A 22,538-nucleotide genomic window follows, 5' to 3' on the forward strand; every position below is an offset into this window, starting at 1 on the left:
GTGGGATTTACTCCTGGATACAAGATTTGTATAATATCTGAAAATCAATTAACATAATATACCACATAAACAAAATAAAATATATAAAATCATATATCATATTAATAGATGTATAAAAAGCATTTGACAAAATCCAGCATCCATTTGTGATAAAAACTCTCAGCAGAGTGGGAATAGAGGGAACATACCTCCACATAAAAAAGACTACATATGACAAACCCACTGCCAATATTTATACTCAATAGGCAAAAACTAAAGGTGTTTCCTTTAAGATCAGAAAAAAAGAGAAGGGATGTCTAGTTTTACCACTCTTTTTCAAATAGTACTAGAAGTCCTAGCCACAGCAATCAGATAAGAAAAAGAAATAAAGGACATCAAAATTGGAAAGGAGGAAGTAAAACTGTTATTCTTCGCAGGCGACATATATTGTACACAGAAAAACCTAAAGAGTTCACCAAAAAACTACTAGAACTGATAAATGAATTCAGTAAAGTAGCAGGATACAAAATAAATATTCAGATATTGAGTATATTTTTATATACCAATAATAAACTATTAGAAAGGGAAATTAAGAAAACAATCCTATTTATCATTGCTACAAAAAATTACTTATAAATAAATTTAACCAAGCAGGTACTTGAAAAATCATAAGACACTCCAGAAAGAGAGTGAAAAAGATACAAATAAATGAAAGCATATACTGTGTTCATGGATTGGAAGAATTAATATTATTAAAATGTCCATACTATCCAAAGCAATCTACAGATTCAACACAATTCCTATCAAAATATCAATGGTGGTTTTATAGAACTAGAACAAATAACCAAAAATTTTATGTGGAAACAAAAAGACTCCAGCAATCTTGAGAAAGAAGCACAAAGTTGGAGGTATCATACTACCTGATATCAAACTATACAACAAGGCTATGATAATCAAAACAGCATGGTACTGGCATTAAAACATGCATATAGATCAATGGAACAGACAGAGAGCCCATAAATAAACCCACACCTATATGGTCAATTAATATTTGACGAGGAGGCAAGAACATACAATAGGGTAAAGACAGTCTACTCAATAAATGGTGCTGGAAAAATTGGACAGATACATGCAAAAAATGAAACTAGACCACCTTCATATACCATATACAAGAATAAATTCAAAATGGATTAAAGACTTAAATGTAAGACTTGAAACCATAAATATCTTAGAAGGAAATATAGGCAGTAAAATCTCTGATATTTCTCTTAGCAATATTTTTTTCTGATATATCTCCTCAGGCAAGGGAAACAAAAGAAAAAATAAACCAATGGGACTACTTCGGGGTAAAGTTTTTGCACAGCAAAGGAAACCATCAACAAAATGAAAAAACAACCTACTAATGGAAGAAGATATTCCCAATGAGGGGTTAAACATCCAATAAGGGGTTAAACATAAAAAATTTGTAAAGAACTCAACACCAAAAAAACCCCAAACAATCTAATTAAAAAATGGGCAGAGGACCTAAACAGACACATCTCCAAAGAGAACATACAGATGTGGCATTAGACAGATGCAAAGATGCTCAATGTTACTAATCATCAGAGAAATACAAATTAAAACCACAATGAGATATCACCTTACACCTGTCAGAATGGCTGTCATCAATACATCAGCAAACAACAAGTGTTGGTGAGGATGTGGAGAAAGGAAGCCCTGTGCACTGCTGGTGGGCATGCAGATTGGTGCAGCCACTATGGAAAACAGTATGGAGGTTCCTCAAAAAATTAAAAATGGAACTGCCTTATGACCCAGCAATTCCACTTCTGGGAATTTATCCAAAGAAACCTGAAACACTAATTCAAAATAATATATGTACCCCTATGTTCACTGCAGCATTATTTGCATTATCTAAGATATGGAAGCACCCCAAGTGCCCATCAATAGATGAGTGGATAAAAAAGCTGTGATATACACACACACACACACACACATACACACACATACACACACACATACACACACACACAATGGAATATTGCTTGGTCAGAAAAAAAAAGGAATATTACTATTTGTAACAACATGAATGGACCTGGAGGGTATTATGTTAAGTTAAATAAGTCAGTCAGAAAAAGACAAATATCATATGATTTTACTTATGTGTAATATCCAAAAAACAAAATAAATGAACAAACAAAATTGAAACAGACTAAAAAACACAGAGAACAGACTGACGGTTGCCAGATTAGGGGAGAGGTTGGGGGGCTGGGTGAAAAAGGTGAAGGGATTAAAAAGTACTAACTGGTAGTTACAAAATAGTCCTGGGAATGTAAAGTACAGCCTAGGAAGTAGAGTCAATAATCCTATAATAACTATGTATGGTGCCAGATGGGCACTAAAAATATCAGGGGGAACACTTTGTAAAATATTTGATTATGTAACCACTATGTGGTACACCTGAAACTAATGCAAAATAACACGGAATATAAACCGTAATTGAAAGATAAAATTAAAAAAATAAATAATGTTAGTGTCAGAAATGTTATAAACTCCAAGTTCAATAAGGCCCCTTGGTTGCTATGGTTAAAAAAAAAAAGTCAATCTATACTACAGATGCTGTCAACTGACAAAAAATGAAGGTGAAGGGTCATAGGCTAGGAATCCATCTTCCCAGCCTTACTTCACCTTGGTCTCCAAACAACAGAATTCAAGTACCAGGTAAATCTCTTTATTCATATTATTGGTCTACAGGGGCCTCCCACAGGTGCTAGGCTGTTAGCACTTCAGTGTGGTCTTCTGCGAAGAGGCTGGTTTTTTTTTGTTTTTTTTTAAAAATATATTTTATTGATTTTTTACAGAGAGGAAGGGAGAGAGATAGAGAGTTGGAAACATCGATGAGAGAGACATATCGACCAGCTGCCTCCTGCACACCCACCACTGGGGATGTGCCCGCAGCCCAGGTACATGCCCTTGACCGGAATCGAACCCGGGACCCTTCAGTCCGCAGGCCGACGCTCTATCCACTGAGCCAAACCGGTTTCGGCGAGGCTGGTTTTTTACAGCATCAGCTCAATGGGGTACTTGATATCAGTGGTCTTTTCTCAGCCTGCCCAACTAAACAGCTCAGCACTACCCGTGTCTGGGGAGAGAGCCCTGTGTCAGAGCTATTTGGTGGTTCCTTTTCCTGCCCCTTTATTCCTTTCAGACATGAAGACGTCTTTGTTGGCATTTGGGGGGGGGGGTAAAAGATTACTCATAGAAAAGTTGTTTTCTGACACCCTAACTCTCCAGCTCAACTACCAGCACCAGGACGAATCTTGCACAGAAATAAATCAGGATGCGCGTGTGTGATCTAGGAAGCAGGAGAAGGGCAGTGGCCAACTGTGCCGACGGTAGAGGTATGGGCTGTAGGCACGGCCAGGGTCTGTGGCAACAGAGGCGCCTGCTGTCCAAAGAGGAGGCTTTCAAGCTATCAGCCAGAAACCGGACTGGAAAAGCATCTAAGAGCATTAACTCTGTAACATTCAATATCTGACGTTGAGATTGAAGTAGAATAGACGTTGGCCTTTGGGAATGGAAGCTCTCTAGGAATGAGAAAGTCAACAGTAGCAGCTATGACAAAGGACTTAGAAATTTGGGGAGCAAGTCTGGGTCCCAGGTTCCAGCTTATCTGGACTCCATAGTTTCACTCTGTGAGAGAAACAACTCGCCAAAGGGATCAAGCGCAGGATAGAAAGGGGGAGAAGAGATCCCGTCTAAATTCTGGTGGGTGCACTATCTGAGTAAAAACCTAACAGGAAGAGCCTCTCTTTAATAAGGTCAATACTCCTACAAGAGTGGCAGAATAAAGAAAGGTAGCTGATAAGACCGAGCCACCTGAAGGCAACTAAGCCCAGCCAACTCAATCAGATCTCTCTCTCTCTTTTTCTTTTTGCTGCTTTTATTTTCCCCAACTACATCTCTTTTTGACATCAAGAGGTGAATGGAAGAAGTGGACGGTAGTTGCAGTTACATGAAGCAACCTTTAGAGATATAATAATGCACTGCACTCACATTCGGGCAAGATCTTCAGACACATGGGCCCCAGGTTAATCTGAGACAGCTCATTTCCTGAATCCCCATCATAAATCGGAGCACTATAACATGCACTGCAGTATTTAATCCCAATAACTCCATGGGCGAGGTATTAAAATCATTTTCAAAGAAGAAACAGACTCAGAGAGGCCGAGTAAACTGTTCCGTGTTATCCAGGTAGTAAATGATAGAGCTGCTACTGGAATCAAAGCCGGTAAGACAGGAAACTGAATTCCAGAAGTAAAGAGAACATGTAGAGCAGTTCTCAGATTGCAAAGAAAACAAGTCATGGGCAATGAACAGATATCGAGATAAAAATTTCCCCCCTCCCCCCGCCTCTTTTAAATCCTAAAGAGTCTTAGAATTGGCAAAAAATATGATGTGGCCTCCACGGAAGGCTCAGAAATAGTATACCTCAGAGGCTGAAGGCAGTTAAAGGATAAGATCTTTGTTTCACCTCACGCTACTCAACCACGGCCTGCCTGACTGATAGGACCAAACAAGAACCTGTAGCATAGATGCTGAAACCAGGCAAAAGTGAGACGCAAGGTTCGTTTTGTTCTCTCTCCATTTTTGATGAGGCAAAATTTCATATTACCATGGCTCACTGGGCAATTGGGCTGAGCCAGGCAAGCAAAAAGCTGGATATTACAGTTTCTTTTAAGTACTGTATAGATTAAGAAGAACCACATTAGAAGTGCATCAGGCAGGGTTGAAAAAGTCATCAATAATTTCGTGACAGGAAATAGGAGTAATCCAAATATTTGGTGGGTACTATTATAATTATATTCCTTATGACTCACCCCCTTATTTTCAACTGTATGCCTTAGAGATTAACACTGTGAGATCAGTGTGGGGGAAAATTATATCTTAATCCTGTTGCAATAAAAGACTAATGCAAGCCATAACCGATTTGGCTCAGTGGATAGAGCGTCGGCCTGTGGACGTAAAGGTCCCAGGTTCGATTCCGGTCAAGGGCATGCACCTTGCTTGCGGGCACATCTCCAGTGGGAGGTGTGCAGGAGGCAGCTGATCGATGTTTCTCTCTCATTGATGTTTCTAACTATCTCTCTCTCCCTTCCTCTCTGTAAAAAAATCAATAAAATATATTTAAAAAAAAGACTAATGCAGAATAAGGGACTTGATGATTGTTTACTGATAAAAGCATCCCTAACATAAACGTTTCCAAAATAGAGGTAAATATCCTCCTTTCTGTCCATTGATATAGAAAAGGGGGGGAAGAATAATTTTCAGAGAACAGCACACTCCCTCAACATGACATTGTGTGTGTGTGGGGAAACATGGCTCTCTATGGCCTCACCACCTTTTAGTGCTGCATATACCATACTCTCCCCACGAGACACAGGGATACCAGTCATGGCTCCAGGTGCCTCTTCAGAAGCTGGAAAAACACTATTTTTTAACCCTCGCCACTTCCTCCAACTCCCCATTCCTCCTACGGCCTTTACCTTCCACAGGGTTGGTTCTCAGTTTACTGCAGAGATTCATTACACCTCCATGGTGGTCATTGATCTGGATCAGAGCATCGGTCGAACGCAGCTCCATGAGCTTCCTGAGCTCCATGACTGTGAGGCCAAATTCCTTTTCACGGCTCTCAGCTGTCGAGTTGGCCGGCAAGGCATGTTCTGTAGTGTTGGTCATTTTGCTTGCTGTTCCCAACTTCAGACACCCTCAGTCAGAGCAAATGTGGAGCTCCCCTTCAACTGAGCGGGGTCTCTTGCTTCTCTGCCTACTCCCTGTTCCTTGCTTCTGTGGGAGCCCGGTGAGGACACTGATGGGCTCTGTCTTGGTCCTTTTTCCTTAGGAAGCTTGGCAGCAAGAAGAGGAAGAGGACGGGGGGTGGGGGGGGGGGACTGAGTGGAAGCTGGACCACGTGTCACGATGTTTGGTGTCCCCAGGTGGCGTTAGACCGTGGTCCTCCAGGGTAGGTAGGTTCCTAGCTCAGACCAGCTTGCCCAGATGGAAGTGTAAACAGCATGCGCATGTTACCATGGAGGCAACCTTAGCAACAACCAGGAACTGCGATGGTAGAGAGGCAGCAGGAGGAGGAGGAGGGCTCCCTGGATACCAATGACAACTGGATCTCTGGAATAAAGATTCAAAGACAGACAAAAAGAAACAATTAGAGCAGTCATGGTGAGCCAGCACCTGCCACGGCAGGGGATACTCCTTCTAGCACAAGGGTTCAGATGACAGTTGGTGCCCGACCCGAACTGACAGCGGAATCCTGAGATAAGTGAACTCATTCCAGAGAGGCCCCTTCCTCCCTCAGAGGCCCCAGCAGCCTGTAAAGTCCAATGTAGGGAAGTAATTTCAGATACACCCAGGCTTCATAGCTCTTCTCTCCCAGACCAAGCAACACAAATCCCACAACTTCAGACACTTGGAAATAAGAGGTTCTGAGCTCTCATGGCTCTGATGTCCTCCCTGTTTGTGGGACCCGCTGCAGAATCCTTTCATCCTGACCTCACTTCTATGAGGTGAGAAGAGGTCGGAAGAGGAGTGCGGACCTGAGTGCACAGGAGGATGGCCTGCCAGTCTGCCACGCTCCCTCCTGCTCCATACCCTTCCCTACTCTCAACATGTCCATTTACAAACCAGGAATATGACTGATGGGCGACGGCCCAATCCTCTAAGGCCCCTCAGAATGCCCAGCCTCCAGCTGTATGGAAATCCCGCAGCTTGCAGTTGTCAACAGGCCAGGCAAGCCAGCTCAGGCCTTGGCGCGAAGCCCCTCCCTCCTCCACAAGGCTTCTGGAGGGAAGGGGAGAGGAACATCCTCTGGCAGTTGGTGAAACAGGGTGGGACCTTTTTACACAAAGGGGGAGAGGACCTCTGAGGAGAAAAGATAGTGAGTTTAAAGCCTGTGTTAGTGTTTTGGGGGTTGGGGGGCGGGCGCAGGGATAAGACAGCGTCTGATTCCCATAGAGCCTAGGGCCACAGCTAGGTCGCAGGGGAACAGAGTTAGCCTCCGATGAGTGGGCACCCAAGGCTCTCAAATCAGCATTCCCCGCCCCCCCGCCCCGCCCATCCAGGAAGGCATGTGCTGCCTCTCGCACATGCTGGCTGCGGAGGAGCAGAGCTATGGGCAGGTGAGGATATGGGGGCTGGAGGCGTGAAGGCTTATCCAGAGCCCTGCTCTCGGCTTCAGCTTCAGAGAGGCTTCTGCGTGTCACGCAGGACCACTGCCACATGTCAGCCACTGACATGTGAAGGGGCTCTTCCTGAACGCAGCACCAGGACCTGGAGGCCCAGCCTTCGTTAAACTGTCCACCAGCAAGGAGCTCTGCTCAGCCGCCCTCTAATACATAGATGACACCCTCGCTTCTTAGAAAGTGAACAAAGCACACGCACTAGCAGATGAGGACGTTTATCAATTACTTTTCCAGAAATCACATGTGGCCAAGATTCCTGCAGATCCCGATCAATCCTGTTCTCAGCAGGATTCCCAGGACAGAGGTGATTGCAGACCCCCTGTCCCAATGGGCCTCTGCCGCCTCCTATCTCAGATTTTTAGAGCTCTCCCGACTTACACCTGGTTAAGCAAGCAGGGTTTTCTTTCGTTGTTGTTATTGTTTTTAATATCACATTCCCTTTATCTTTAGATGCCATCAGAGATCCTGGAAACAAGGAGGTCTGGGAAAAACCTGCGGCAGGGTGTCCAACTCGCTTCATTCAGACGGGCACAGAGATCAGCAGCTCCACAGAGCTTCCTCTCCCGTTCAGCTTCTCCTCCAAGCTACTCTGGAGCAGCGGGTGACAAAGATTCTATCGTAGTAAGAAGCCCACCTTGACCCTCACGTAGACCTCCGTAAGCTTTCAAGAGGATGCTGAGGACAGCGCCGGCAGTGCTAAACTGGACCTCAGATCCTCTCTCCTCTGTCTCTGCCCACCACACTGTTCGTTCCAAATGTAGAGATTTTACTCATCTTGTTCACAGCTTTATCCCCAGCGCCTAGAGGAGAACCTGCACGTGGTGGGCATCCAGCTAAATCTTTTATTGAATGAACAATAGCAGATTCAGAACCAGATTTACCATCTTCCCAGGCCCCCATTGGGCAAGTCATTTAGCCTTCTTAGGGCTCAATTCCTCCCACCTTAAGCTGGGGGTGGCGGGGGGTTGCGCGGAGAGAATCAGCCCTACCTTCGCACACCATCCTAAAGAAGTGATGAAGGAATGGGATTATAGATAGAAATAGTGCTTGGAAATCTTAGATGGAAGATGCCCAGTGCTAGAGACACTTGCTCCGAAGGTCAAGCACTAAGCGGCTGGCACAAAGTCAAGGGGGGCAGTGCCCAGCTGGGAGCCTATTTATTTCTCCAGGAAAGTTCTTCCAGGATTCGGAGGTGAGGCAGGTGCCCCTGTCTCCCTGAGGTCTGAGCTCTGAGAACATGAGCTCCCTGCAATTGCTGTACTTGCCTGGTCCCTAACCTTATTAGGCAACCAGCAAAGAATACTCTGTAAGCACTCCACTGCCTTGGCCTCAGACACAATGCCTGGGCGGTAAGACCTCTTGTCGGGTCAGGATTAATCATTCCTCCGGGCATTCTGGGTAAGGTATGTTCTCACTCCCTTTCCAGCATTTAGCCAGCCTAAGGGATGATAGGATGGGAGAGAGAAATCTCTCGTCCCTTCTGTGGGGCCAAGAAATCCTATCATTCGACATGATCATAAAATCATTTTAATTTTTTTCCTCCTAAAGTCCTGTAACGTGTTCTACAAATTGTAATGATACGTAGAAGCATTGTCACACCAATTCTAGGTAGGACAGCTGCGACCCCCCACCCTACAGATGAAGACAGTGTGGTCCAAGGAGATAAAAAGTGATTTATTTGGCCTTTGGCAAGTCAGTGACCTTGACTGCACGGCCTTTTTGCTCCACCTTACTCCTTTCCCTGAGTCTGAACCTCCTCATTTTCTGACAAACACCTAAGAAGTCTGTTAAAAAAAATAAAAAATAAAAAAAAAAATATATATATATATAATTTTTTATTGATTTCAAGAGACAGAAACTTTAATGATGAGAGAGAACCATTGAATGGCTGCCTCCCACACGCCACCCACCGGGAATGAGCTTACAACCCAGGCATGTGCTCTATCCACTGAGCCAAACCAGCTAGGGCCTAAGAGGTCTTTTAAAATGCAGGCATCTCTGGGTTTGTGCTGGTAATTTCCCTATAAATGTCTATGTTGCAAGCATTTTTGCTGCACAACTAATTGGCCACAAGGCAATTTTGCTGTAAAAGATAAAATAACTGGCTGACAGTTTGGTTTACGTTTGGCGGATTTCATGTATTTAAGCTAGTTGTCAGCTGGGTTTTATTTCTCCAGGAGTGAAGTTCTTGTAGTTACTCCCATTTCACATTATATAAATCTCAGCCTTCATAGCGGTCTGTACAGTGAGGGGTAGACGTGGTGTTCTTAAAATAGTGCCTAACAGCTACGTATAAAGCAGATTGCAAAGCCCTGTGGACGGCCAGACTGCACACTCTACCAGAAAATGATCACAGATCAGCCGGCAAATCCTTCCAGGAGCCCGGTGAGCCCTCCCACTTGTCAAAACCAAGTTGACCGGGCGGCGCAAATTGACACCTCTCTTAGTGGAGGAAGAAGAAATGGTAGCAAAAAGGGAAAGGTGCTATGCCTTATGAGGGGACCAACCAGCAAGCAAATTTTTAAAAAAGTATAATGCTATCAACGGAAGATGCATTTTCGTTTTTCTCCATAGTCTTAAATTTTGGTTTTAATTTTTCATCTTTCATGATCATTATGTCCTGTTTGTTTTATATTATTTTATCTTGTATGGCAAAATTGCTTTCGGCCGCCCTGGCCGGTTTGGCTCAGTGGATAGAGCATTGGCCTGTGGACCGAAGGGTCCTGGGTTCAATTCCCATCAGGGGCACGTACCTCGGTTGCAGGCTCTTCCTCAGCCGAGGCCCTGGTCAGGGCTTGTGCAGGAGGCAACCAATTGATGTGTTTCTCTCACATCGATGTTTCTCTCTGTCTTCCCCTCTCCCACTCTCTCTAAAAAAGCAATGGAAAAATGTCCTTGGGCGAGGACAAAAAAACAAAATTGCTTTAGGCCAATTAGTTGTGTAGCAAAAAAGTGTGTGATGGGGGAGCCCAGATGCAGGAAAAATATACATAGAACCCTCTTGGGCACAGAAAATATCCATTTCCATCTAAAGGTAATACTGACTCTTGCCCTTGCTCTTTCTTTCTCGGAATGACCTCCATCATACCCCAGGCAGTGAGGGTGAAACAGACCCTACGTCCCGTCACCATACATTCCTGAGAAACAAACCACCGCACACCTCCTGACAACGCAGTCTGCACGAGGCTCAGTAGCAAGTTCCAGAAAAGAGGACTGCCCGGGATAAGAACACCATGGCCTAAGCCACCAAACCATAAACAATCGTCAGGTGCTCTGTTTCCTCCAGTTTTGTCCAAAGAATCCCTTACTCTTGGAAAAGTTCCCGGGATGCTAAAGAAGAGACAGATCTCCAGGCTCTGAGGAAAATGGGTAACTCCCCTGGAGGGGAGAGAAGAGGGTATTTTGAAGATGTAAAAGGAACCCATTCCCTGAGTCTTCCCTGCCAAAGGCACCTATTAAATCTGGCGCGATGCATGGGAGATGAAGCATGAATGGAAATGGGAGAAAGCAAACAAGGAGGGGCCGGGGGCTAGGGCTTCAGGCTGGGGCAGCACTGCAGCTGGACCGGCCTGGAATCATAAGCAGCTACACTGAGCTCTGGCCTCTGGGCTGCAGGCAGGGCTGCTGTTCCCTGCCCTCCCCTGCCCGCTTCATGGGGCTGGGTGCCTGCTCAGGAGGGAGGTAGTGCTCAGAGATGCTCCAGTTGAGTGGCAGCATCACTGCCAAGCAGGAAGGTGGGAGGAGGGGGAGGAAAAGGAGGAGGAGGAGGAGGAAGAGGAGGAGCAGGAAGAGGAGGGAGGAGAGGGGATAGAAGCAGAAGAAGGGGGAGGAGCAAAGTGATGTGCAAGCCTGGAAGTGTGAATGAGATGCTGGCTGCCCACCGTGGATAGGAGCGGGGGTAGGCTGGTCCCACCTTAGGATGCACTCACTGAAATCTGAAACCTGCTTCAGGGTCCCTCCCAACCCCCCTCCCCCCAAATTAAATCTGTTCTCTTTTCTCTGATCCAGATGCTTGCTCCCTTCCTCATCCCGAATGAGGCTCTATTTCTCCCTAATTTCAGGAGCGACAGTGGGGTTGGACAGGGAGGGAAATATTTGTTGAGCATCTACAATGAGCCAGGTACCATGCTAAGCACTTAATGTGAAAACTCATATATATGTACATACATATGCACCTACATATATATGCACACACACATATATACACGCAGATACATACACACACATATTCTTATGTAGTGCCTAGCATAGTGGCTGATATGTAGTGGATGGTCCATGCACAGTAGTTAGTATCATTATGACGACTATTGTTTCACGGATCCTCACCAACCCTCTAAGGAGGGCACCCCATCTCATGCAGGGAAACCCAGATTCAGAGAGCCAGGATGTGTGGCTAGCCTGAACTCAAAGCCACGCTGCCTCAAGTACAAGGACACGAAGAAAACAGAAACAAAGCTATGGGTTTACTTCCTACAGTTTGATGAGGAGGCCCACTCAAGCATGTCAAACTCGCAGCCGGCAGGCCAACGAGGCATGTGGCCTTCCAGCCTCGAGTTTGACATGCTTGGCCCACATAAACCTACCTGCGCCTTGCCCATGACCCATAAAAGCTCAGAAACAGGGAAACACCTCCTTAAGCAATTTGAACTTTCTGGGCAGTGCAGGGCTAGACCCAGGGCTTCTTAGGGGCAAACACTCCACCCAGCCCTTCCTCCACCACATACAGCGCCCCTCCTCCCCCAGCCAGAATATAGTAGGCCCTGGACTGGCATGATCCCAAGCACATCCATTCCCCACCTGCAGACCGGGAGTGGGGATGAGGGTTTCCTCCACTCTGTCATCTCACACCATTGGCCTTGCAACCCGCAGTGACTTGGGAGAGGCTCAGAGACCTGCTCTAGATGCTCCCTCCTCTCTCCAGCAGGGCACTTCCTGTGCCGTCACCTACAGGGTCTTTACTCCTCTCAGGCACTCCTGTGCTTCTGGCAAGCTCCTCCAGGATCCCTGAAACTTCCGGCAAGTCCCTGTCCTCCCCCAACCTCCCCCCGCTGGCCCTTCTCTCTGAAGGTTTCCTCAGGACTAGTCATGGTCCCGGGTCTTCCTTCGCTCCCCATGCCTGCCCGCCCTCATCACCCCTCTATGCCTGCCCGCCCTTCGCTCCCCATGCCTGCCTGCCCTCATCGCTCCCCATGCCTGCCTGCCCCATCACTCCCCATGCCTGCCTGCCCCATCACTCCCCATGCCTGCCCGCCCTCATTGCCCCTCTATGCCTGCCGGCCTGCAGAAGCAGACCCGAGCACACACCCTCCCCTTCAGTCTGCCGAGGCTCTGTGGAGGCCTGTGGGAAGGAGGTCAGAGGCAGAGCATATTGGATAAAGTTCAGGTGTAGGTGGCACACCTGTTATCATCAGCAACCACTAGGCCAGTGGTCGGCAAACTCATTAGTCAACAGAGCCAAATATCAACAGTACAACGATTGAAATTTCTTTTGAGAGCCACATTTTTTAAACTTAAATTATATAGGTAGGCACATTGTTATTAACTTAATTAGGGTATTCCTAAGGCTTAGGAAGAGCCACACTCAAGGGGCCAAAGAGCCGCAGTTTGCCGACCACGGCACTAGGCCATGCAGGAAGCCCAGTGAGGGCTGGGACACCAAAACCAGGTCTCTGCACTGCCCACAGGATGGCACACTGTAGCCTGTGGGCCTGGGCCTGGAAACTTATGCAAATTCTCAGCACGTCCTAAAGAGAGAACATCACCTCCTGGTTAAAAGGTGGTTCATACGTGTGCGCGCGTGCGCGCACACACGCGCACACACAAATACACACACACACACAGGCTTCCTCGCCCACCCCTGTCCCTCCCCCAAATCAGCTATCCTGACAGTGTTTTCTTTTCCCCCCACGTCTTCACTACCCTATTGCCCATGTCCATGGCTGTGCATATAAGCATATAAGTTCTTCGATTTATCTTTTCTTGTCTCCCCAACCCCACATTGAAGTATGTCAGTCTGTCCCATGCCTCCCTGCTTCAGGTCTTATTTCGTTGGTCAGTTCACTGTGTTTATTATAGTCCATGAATAAGCGAGATCATGTGATATTTGTCTTCCTCAGACTGGCTTATTTCACAGCATAATATTTTCCAGGTCCATCCTGATAGCGTTTTCAATCTAGCAGCAAAATGTAGCACTAAAATCGAAGCATCTGTCTGGAGAAGATATATCCCTCTCCACCGCTGGGTCTCAGGGACCCAGAATTCCCCCCTTCTCTCAGAACCACCTGGTACTTCTTGGCCAAGTTGAGATCATGGATACGAAGGACCCAGTCATCTACCGCTGGGTGCCTCTCCCAGAGAGAGCCGCACACAGGTCCAGAAGGGGACGTGTGCAAGGAGGCTCAGCGGGACATGCTTGTGGTGACAGGGAACTGAGGGCCATCTGGGATTGATGGGCGAGCTGATAAAGGGGATATTTTGCAACAGTTAGAAAAACAGATCAGATGTACACAAGATAATACTGGTTATCTTAAAAAACAGTGCTTAGTGGGGGCAAAGGTTGCTGTAACAGCTTTTACATGAATTAGAAACATATGCATCTAAAGCAACTCTTCAATGGAGGGAGGAAGAGATCAACCAAAGAACTTGTATGCATATATGTATAACCCATGGACACAGACAGCAGGGTGGTGAGGGCCTGGGGTGGGAGGTGGGAGGGGGTGTGGGCTAGAAGAGGTCAATGGGAGAAAAAAGGGGACACATGTAATACTTCCAAGAATAAAGACTTAAAAAAAAGCAACTCTATACATTTGAAGGAACATATTTAAACAAAAGAACACATTAGAATGCTGCTCACACACACAAAAGGCAGCAGATGTGGGATGTGGGGAAACACTGAGCACGGGAAGGGCCTCGCATGAGCCAAATGATAAAAACGGGCCACGAGTCCATTATTGATCAACTCAGTGCTCTGTGCGTGAGGTCCAAAAGCTAAAACCAAAACACACCACGCTGTTGAACCGTTTCAGGCCTGGAAGAGCTGGACTAAGACCTGTTACGACAATGACAAACTTACCAGCTCTGGCCAGATGCCTTCAGCAGTCGGGGGGAAGGTAGGGCCCACAGAGAGCATAGACATTCTCAAAAGAGTGATACCAAGAACTGATCCAGGGTTGCCCCTCCGTTCCTGATCATCTGGCCTGAGGAACCAGTCCATGTCAGAGACCCCAGGAATCATCAAGATGAAGACAGACGCTTCATGGCATGGATCAGGAAACCGAACCAGGAATGTTCCCAAGAGGGCAATGCCTCCGGCCCCCACCTCCCGTCTCCATCCAAAAATAGCATCAATATATCAAGATGAAAGAGGGCAGTCCCTCCGCCCCAGAGCCAGGGGGGATGTACCCTCCTCCAAAGATCCGAGTCGTGCTGGCCCAGGTCACCTCCTATGACTCAGGGGTGGGGGTGTTCGCTGCAAGCCAGAGCTAAGAAATGTAGAGATGAAACAAGAGTACTGACCTTTTCCTTCCGAGAAGGAGGGCAGGGCTGATTTCAGGTGGGAGTGGCAGTGCCATCAGAAGGCCTGTTGTTTAAGGAAAGGGGTGCTGGCAGCCCCTCTTGATCCCTCGCATCCGACTGTGGGAAATACTCAGGATATGAGTGAGCAAAGAATCTGTCTTTCACGCTTAGTACTAGTCAGGTGCAGCTCCTGGGGCCTGGGACAGGAAGCTACTCGGCTAGCAGACAGGACGCAGCCTTGAGCAGTAACATTCAGATGTCTCGCCCGGGCCCTCTCTTGGGCAACACAGATTGCCTTTCTTGGGGCTGCTGTGGTTTTTCCACATTTTGGTCCCAAGGGCACAAAGGGGCTTTTTAGCAGCCGGACTGGGTCCTGCGTTATTTTTAGACACAAATTTCAGCAGAATCGCGCCTGCCCACGGAGAGGGAGAGGAAGGCCAGGCTCCCTGGATGACTGGGTCAGGATCCTGTTGTTCCCAGGCCGCGGGTTCTACTGGAGCTCTCAGGGGTGAGGAGAAAGCTGTCTGGCCTCCGACAGAGGAGGCCACAGACACCGAAAGGGAGAGCTGTGGGCAGCGGCTCTTCCCCCAGGGGCTCAGCAAGAGAGGAAGCAAAATAACATTCCTGTGTGACCCGGACACTAGCCAGGGCACCACACACTGGACATCACGCCTGGCCAGCGCTCCATCGCCTCCCTGCACTCCACGGCAGCCCCCTGACAGAGTGAGGGAACCACGGCTTTGCCTGGCCCGGCCTTCTCTCAGCCCCCTGTTTCCTGGAAGTCCCGGGGAATCGGGCAAGAACTCCATGCCGAGAGGAGGCGTTATCCAGAAGAGAGCTGGGCGCACTCCCTAGCAACCTGCCCCCTCAGTGCCCGGTGCCTCTCCTTCTTGTTCACTCATTGCACAGACAGGAGCCACTAGTCAGCCAGGGCTTGACAGGCAGACTGGCACGCTCCTGTGACTATGTTGTGTTTCAGAGCAGTGGTTCTCCCACCTCAGTGAGCATCACCTCGCCAGGAGGGCTGGTTAAAACCTACTGCTGGGCCAGCTCCCAGTTTCTGATTCAGGAGAAGTGGGGTGGGGCCAGGGAACACGTACTTTTAGCCAGTTCCCTAACCGGGGATGCTGACGCTGCTGGTTTGGGGACCAGACTTTCTTACGCTGCAGAAGTTACGAAGCATCTCTGCAAACAATGCCATGACAACGGCCAACAACACAAGGCTAACGCTCTGGAAGGCCTTGAGTGGGGTCCAGTCCAAACACTGCCCCAGACCGAGGCTGACGGGAGAGGCACAGGAGGGTCTCGCCATCTTATCTCCTGCTTTCCCTTCTCCCTCCTCCACTCCCCCCTCCCAGGATGCTCTGCTTCCATTCATCTCAGGGCAGTCCCCTCCCCAGAGACCCCTGACCTTCCCAAGGAAAGGCCCTGTCCTGTGAGAACACAGAGTGGAGAGGAAGGGCGTCCCTGCAGCTTAACCAAAAGGTATTCAGCAAAGCACACCGAGGTACACCCAGGGTCAGAGACACACCGAGACCCTTTCTGGTGGAGGGGCACCCAGCATCCCCTGCACCCCTGTTCCCTCCATCCGCAGGAGACAGAGCTGGAGGGGAAAATGAGAGGACAAGACACCCACCACTCACTTCAGGCTCCCCAAGTCTCACCGCCCCCTGGCGCATCTGAACCCTGGCTGCCTTTTCGCTGCCACCCCCGAAGCCCCTACAGGAGGGCCGGCCACGACCCCCGCAGGGGGGGCACCTACCCACTGCTCTGAGGGGCACAGGCAGCGGCATGGGCACAGGCGCAGCTGGCGGGGCAGCAGCAGCTGCTGTTTTCCAGTCGGCGACGGGCTGCTGTAAACACTTAGTTTAGGTTGCTATGGCAAAGCAAGTGTGCAGCCTGGCCCGGCGCTATTTATGTGCCTGTGATGGCAGAGTGGTCTGTTTTTATTATTTTACTTTGAAAGTTTCCCTTTCCCAGCCCCCTAAAGCAGCCTCAAAAAATAAAAATAAAAAAGAGCCACCACAACGTTCCCAGGAACAAGAAGAATAGAGCCAGCCAACACCGCTTAGGACTTGAGCCAGCCAGGGGAAGACCCGAGTGAGCAGTGCGGGAACGGGCTAAGTTCCTCTAAAGGGAAGGCGGGCTGCTGGTCCATGCAGCCTCGGCCCAGCTCATCACAGAGAGGCCATGGCTCAGGCTCTTCTCACCTCTGCACCACCTACACTCAGTCTTCTCCCTTCCTGGCTAAGCCGGGCTCCAGCCAGCAGCGTTCCTCACACCCTCCCCCCGCACCACCATCCCCACTGTCACCAGGATGAAGAGACTGAGGAGCCACCAGGGGCCCTGGGAAGAGAGCCTCAGAGCAGAGGGCCCCCCTCCCACGGGTGCAGTGCCGTCCGCATGCAGCCGGGCCACTCCCTGCTGGAGGTCTGAAGGGGATGACCTCAGAGGTGCCTCTGGAGGAAGGGACACAGGTCTTTTCTCCACCTCTAGAGAGAGCTTGCATCCTGTCCTCACTCCTTAGGGAGCCCTGGGTGAAGGGGAACTTCTGCACAGCAAGATTTCAGTTGTAGTCGGGGTGGTGAGGACATCTCGCCAGCACCACGCAGTCAGCATTGAAGATTCAGATGCTAATCCCTCTGGGACACATACGTCTCCAGGGCCCCAGGCGCCTAGGACAGGTCTGGGCAGAGGAGGTGGAGAAGGATCAGAAATCAGCCATGGGAGTCACACACACAACTAAGCTTGGAGTGGATACTGACGTTGACACATATGCTATAGGTTGTCCATCACGACATGACATCCAAGTGAGAGAAAAACACCTTCCAGAAACAGCTACTTGGAATACGGAAGATGACGCGGGATTTTATCATCCCTCTTCCTCCACCCATTCCAGCTCCATTGGAATCATATGCTCTTAAGAGGAGAAACCTACTCCTACCCCAATTGCTGATGGGCACGGGAAACAGATATAAGTAAAGCTAGGGCACCGTTAGGAAGAGCACCGTCTCAGAATGAAATGGAATGCCGCCCAGCTGCCATGATGGCTCAGAAAAGATATCAATGAGAACGAACCCCACAGGGAGGAGAGAGGGCAGGAGAAGGGGGAGGCTGCTGCTGACTCCATCGGGGAAGCACCCTCTGCTGCCCCAGGAGCGGTCACCGTCCCAGCTGACAGCCCTGGTTCGCTGACACAGTCTTGCTGGGACAATCGGGACTTGGGGCAGCAGTCTTGGCAGCTCCTTGAGGTCCGAAGAGCAGAGCAGGCCTGGTTTCTGAGCCTGTCAGACCAACTGTCATCGGCGCTCCCCTCTTCCTGTGGGGCAGGAGGTGAGGAAAGGGTCCCACGTGGGGCACCATCCTGGACAGCTGGGAGCAGCCTAGTGGAGAGACACCGCAGGTGAGCTCGTGTCCCTGACACCAGTGTTCCTGTTCCTGAGTCTCAGGGTATCGACTCAAGCTGAGTGGCCATTACGTGGGGATACATAGAAGGATGAGGAGAAGCAGACACGTCTCAGAGCCACGGACACAGAGTAAGCTTCCAAAAATCATGGGCTCGAAAGAACATCTATTCGCCACAGGGCTCGGATCCAAGGTGAGGGACAGAGGGCCCATTGTTGAAAGAGACAATGGGTAGGAGACAAAGGCAGCTCAGCCCCGGCTGGTCATTGCTGATGGAAGGCTCAGGGAAGAGAAAGTGCAAGGTACTGTGCATGCTTCTAAGTCAGTGGTTCTCAACCTTCCTCATGCCGCGGCCCTTTCATACAGTTCCTCATGTTGTGGTGACCCCCAACCATAAAATTATTTTCGTTGCTACTTCATAACTGTAGTTTTGCTACTGTTATGAATCGTAATGTAAATATCTGATATGCAGGATGTATTTTCATTGTTACAAATTGAACATAATTAAAGCATAGTGATTAATCACAAAAACAATATGTCATTATATATGTGTTTTCCAATGGTCTTAGGCGACCCCCGTGAAAGGGTCATTCGATCCCTAAAGGGGTCGCGACCCACAGGTTGAGAACCGCTGTTCTAAGTGGACATCTCTCTATCCCAGCCTCTGCCCTAGTGCCTGACCTAACACGAGGAGTTAATGAAAGAGCCACCCTTCTCTGCCAATCTCCAGAGATAAACCATTATCTGTAAGTCCCCAGAACCACTTCTTAGCACTTTCCCCCTCTCCACCTTCTCCCTTTTGGGGCCCTGGGGTTGGTAGACTGAATGGGTTGGAGGCGTATCTCCCTTGTTCTCCAGGACATAGTACAGGGCTTTTCCGGTGCAGGGAGGAAGACCAGCTATCATTGTGGGAACCATCCACCTCTCTAGGGAGAAGCAAAGGGAAACATAAAGAATTGAAGTTCTCTCAACACCCATTGGATTCCGAACTCCCACACACAGCATTTTAAACACCACTGCAGAGCCCCCGAGGGAAGACAGGGGAGAAGAACTATGGTGATGGTGGTGGTGGGGAAGTCTGTAGGAAGTGGCAAAAAAGGACGCTTTCAAGATTATTTCTGAAGCACTGAACTGCCAGAAATGATAGGGAAGATATCTGGTACCAAACTCTTCCCACCTCCTCATTTTTCTCGATATACCTCATTCCCAACTTCTCACTGTTTTTCAGATCTATGTATATCCCTTTCCCCATCTTGTCCTGTCTCCCTAACTTCCTCCCTCCTTCTATTCCCTCTCCCCCCCCTCTCTTCCTCTCTCCTCCCTCCCTCCCTTTTTCTCCCCACCACCACTTATCTACCTCAATCTCAGAATCTCTCTTATTCTCTCTTTTGCACATCTCTAGGGACAGTCTACGTGGATGGAATTCTATTCCCCTTACCTGGTAATTTCTGAAATCAATCACCCGTCCAGTCCACACTGGTTCGAACAGTGGAAGGAATATGGATATGCTGAGAAGCCAGTAGGGCACTTGTGAGGCTGCCATGGCTGGCACCAACACAGTGCCAGGCAGTGTCACTGGGGTCATGGATGATGGGCCAAAGGCACAGAGGACGAACTCCATGAGCCAATCTGCACTCTCCCAAATCCACTTGGAGCTGGCCTGGCTAAGTCAATATGTAGCATCTCACTATGCTTGGCGCAGAGGCAAACTGCTAACAGTGAGGACTCAAAGTGAGGAGTCCTAACAGAGACGGGGGAAGAGGAAGGATATGAGACTATTCCTATGAATTTAAAACTAGAGTCAGGATTTAGTATGCTCGGCCAAGTTTCCACTCCAGCATAAATAGGGAAGTGGCCTGATGGAGGAAGGAGGCTGGGAGACTAAATATAAAAGGCACCTAGGACTACAATCTGACTTTGGCTCCTTTCACTGCTCACATGGGAGTTGAAAATTCAAGAACTGAGCACGATAAGCTAGCCCTTCCTACCGACAAGCTGCAAGACTGTGGCTCCATGGTCACCTCTCAGTTCTACTCTCAGCCTGTAAAGCTTGGGTAGGGAACAGGCATAGGAGGCTAAAGTTCAGCTCCCTGGTGACATGGCTGCCTTCTTCCAGCTCTCCCCACCGCTATGCAAGAATTCAAGAGTTCCCAGAAGGGACCAGAGCAGCAGGAGGAGCACAAGGCACCCTAACCCAGCAGAGCCAGACCTTTGTAGGCATCTCCCAGTATTTGCCCAACATTTCCTTCTACAAAATGTTGCAGGAGCACTGCTGTCCCAGCTTCTCTAGTCTCACACACCCGGGCCGGCTGGTCCAAATCAGTAAGATCTCCATCACGGGGAGAGCAAGCCTTTTCGGGGTGGGGGGAGGGATCAGTGCCCTCCCGGCAGGGTTTCTGCCACTGGACACTCCCCTCTACCAGCAGTCAAATCCAAAGGGAAGCCGAGGACACACCAGCCTGCTCTCCCCCGCCCTCCTCCACAGCCAGCTGCAGAAAGAGGACTCCTTCGCGGGGAAGTCCCATGGCAGTGAGGCTATGGAAACCTTACCGTCTAAGGCTGTGGAATTCTTCGACTGGGCTCCTGCAGTTAATCATGCCAGCGGCCTGGATTCCCAACTTGGGGCTTTAAAAGGTAGCACCAGAGCAAGAAGGACAAACATGTCAAGGAGAAGAAAAAGCAGGAAAGAGTTGGTGGGAGCTGAAAGATAACCACCTCCAACGCTAGTCTTGTGAGTAATTGAGTGTGAGGAGGGGAAAGGAGGAAAGAGCAGAAGAGAAAGAAGTGTAGGCCACATCCCAGAATACTCTTCCGGACTCCCAGTCAATGTTAGCACCGTCATACCCCAAAAGATCCTACGGCGGACACTGTCCTAACCCACTTTTAAAAGGGTTTTCTCGGGACTGGTTGGTTTGAAACATTCTCCTTAGAGCAGACCTGAAAAATCAGAGGCTCATGTCTCCCTTTGGGAAACGTTTGTAGAAAACTCACAGCTGGGAGGACGACGCTTGAGAACATTAACTTCCAAAATGGTAGAAGGGGCCTCTTAGGCTATGTTGCCATGGTTTCCAAGACAACAAACAGAGGTTTGGCCCTAAAGAGGGGTGGGAGGGCGAGCTGCCTTTTCCTTCCTATGGGAATAGTTTCAAGAGCCAGGAGAGGAGGGGAATAGGGTAAAATGAGAAGATTACAGAGGTTTACAGGGGAGAGAAAAATGGACAGCACCGACAGTTCCCATTCTCCCTGTACAGGCCAGGGTGGAAGGTCCCATTTATAGAATAAAAAGGCACTACTGAGGGGTGAGAGGAGCCTAGGAAGTCAATAGGAAGATGAGCAGCTGTCTATATGAGATGCTCAGCCGACCTACCACAGGAGGCAGGAGAAAGAGGCCAAATTGAGCTGCTTTGGGAAAGGCAAGGTCCCCCAAAGGCTCTGAGTTTTGCCTGCAAGAAGGCATCCCCAGAAGTGATGTGTAGAGATGCTGTTACCCAGAACTGAGGCCCAGCCCGCTGCCCCCTGCTACACTGGCATCAGTGCATCACCTCCCAGGTCCCCTGGCCAGGAGTCTTCAACTCTCATTCTAAAGGAGCCAGATGGGCAGAGCAGTGCCATGTGCCAAAATCTGCCATGTCCTCCCAGCAGGAGCTGTCAGCTGAACAGGGCCACCTGGCCAAAGGGTTCCCTTTCATATTCCTGGGCAGCACTGTACCCTCTGGATGCCTTCCCCTCCACCTCCAGAGCTGGTGCCAGCTTGGCTCCGCTGGAGAGATGGAAAGGAGACAGCTGCTCAGGACTCTGCCACACCCAAAGGCAGCGACTGTGGCACCATTGGAGGGTAAGGACCATGAACGCCCTGTTATCTTCTCAAAGCAGAGAGGGCCAGGGGTCAAATGACCACGAGAGAGGAGGAAGGCCAGCCCTAATCACCATTTCATCACTAGTCATTGCACTAGCTGGTAAATTCTTGACCTTTTCAGGGAGCAGGTACCCCAGCTTTCCAACTGCATCAAACATCCCAGAGCACCCCAGAATCACAGCCGTGCGGGGAGCTTTGGAGAAAGTCGAACACTATTTTACACTGAATTATATTTTACAGTGAAGCATGTATGAGTCACTGGGACACTGGGACAAAGAGGTAGGCTATAGATTGGAAAGCAGGATATAGGCAGATGCAGCTGATGCAATGAAATCTGTATTAGGCACCAAATGAAGAGCAAGATCACCTGGTAGGACACCTCCAGGGTCGCCCCGCAGGCCAGGTGCAGCCATCAGCTGCTGGGGAAGAGCTCACTCATAGCATGAGCCTCCCCCAATGGGCTCGGGCTCAGACCCATACCCCGAGTTACGGGGAGCTTTCTTAGGGCTTCCCAGAGCTGCTACACACCCGTG

At 49.0% G+C, this 22,538-nt stretch overlaps 1 protein-coding gene across 4 annotated transcripts in view; it reads right to left on the bottom strand.

Moving 5' to 3' along the window:
• Positions 1–22,538, bottom strand: part of ATP2B4 (ATPase, Ca++ transporting, plasma membrane 4) — a 94,150-nt gene that overhangs the window by 42,213 nt on the left and 29,399 nt on the right. For all 4 annotated transcript variants that reach the window (XM_015569303.1, XM_006771996.2, XM_006771998.2 and 1 more), the window contains exon 2: positions 5,523–6,159. In XM_015569303.1, the coding sequence (XP_015424789.1) occupies positions 5,523–5,715 (193 nt within the window). In that variant the 5' untranslated portion in view covers positions 5,716–6,159. The remainder of the gene's footprint in view (positions 1–5,522; positions 6,160–22,538) is intronic.

Source organism: Myotis davidii, unplaced genomic scaffold (genome assembly GCF_000327345.1).
Source record: "Myotis davidii unplaced genomic scaffold, ASM32734v1 scaffold246, whole genome shotgun sequence".
Lineage (NCBI taxonomy): Eukaryota > Metazoa > Chordata > Mammalia > Chiroptera > Vespertilionidae > Myotis > Myotis davidii.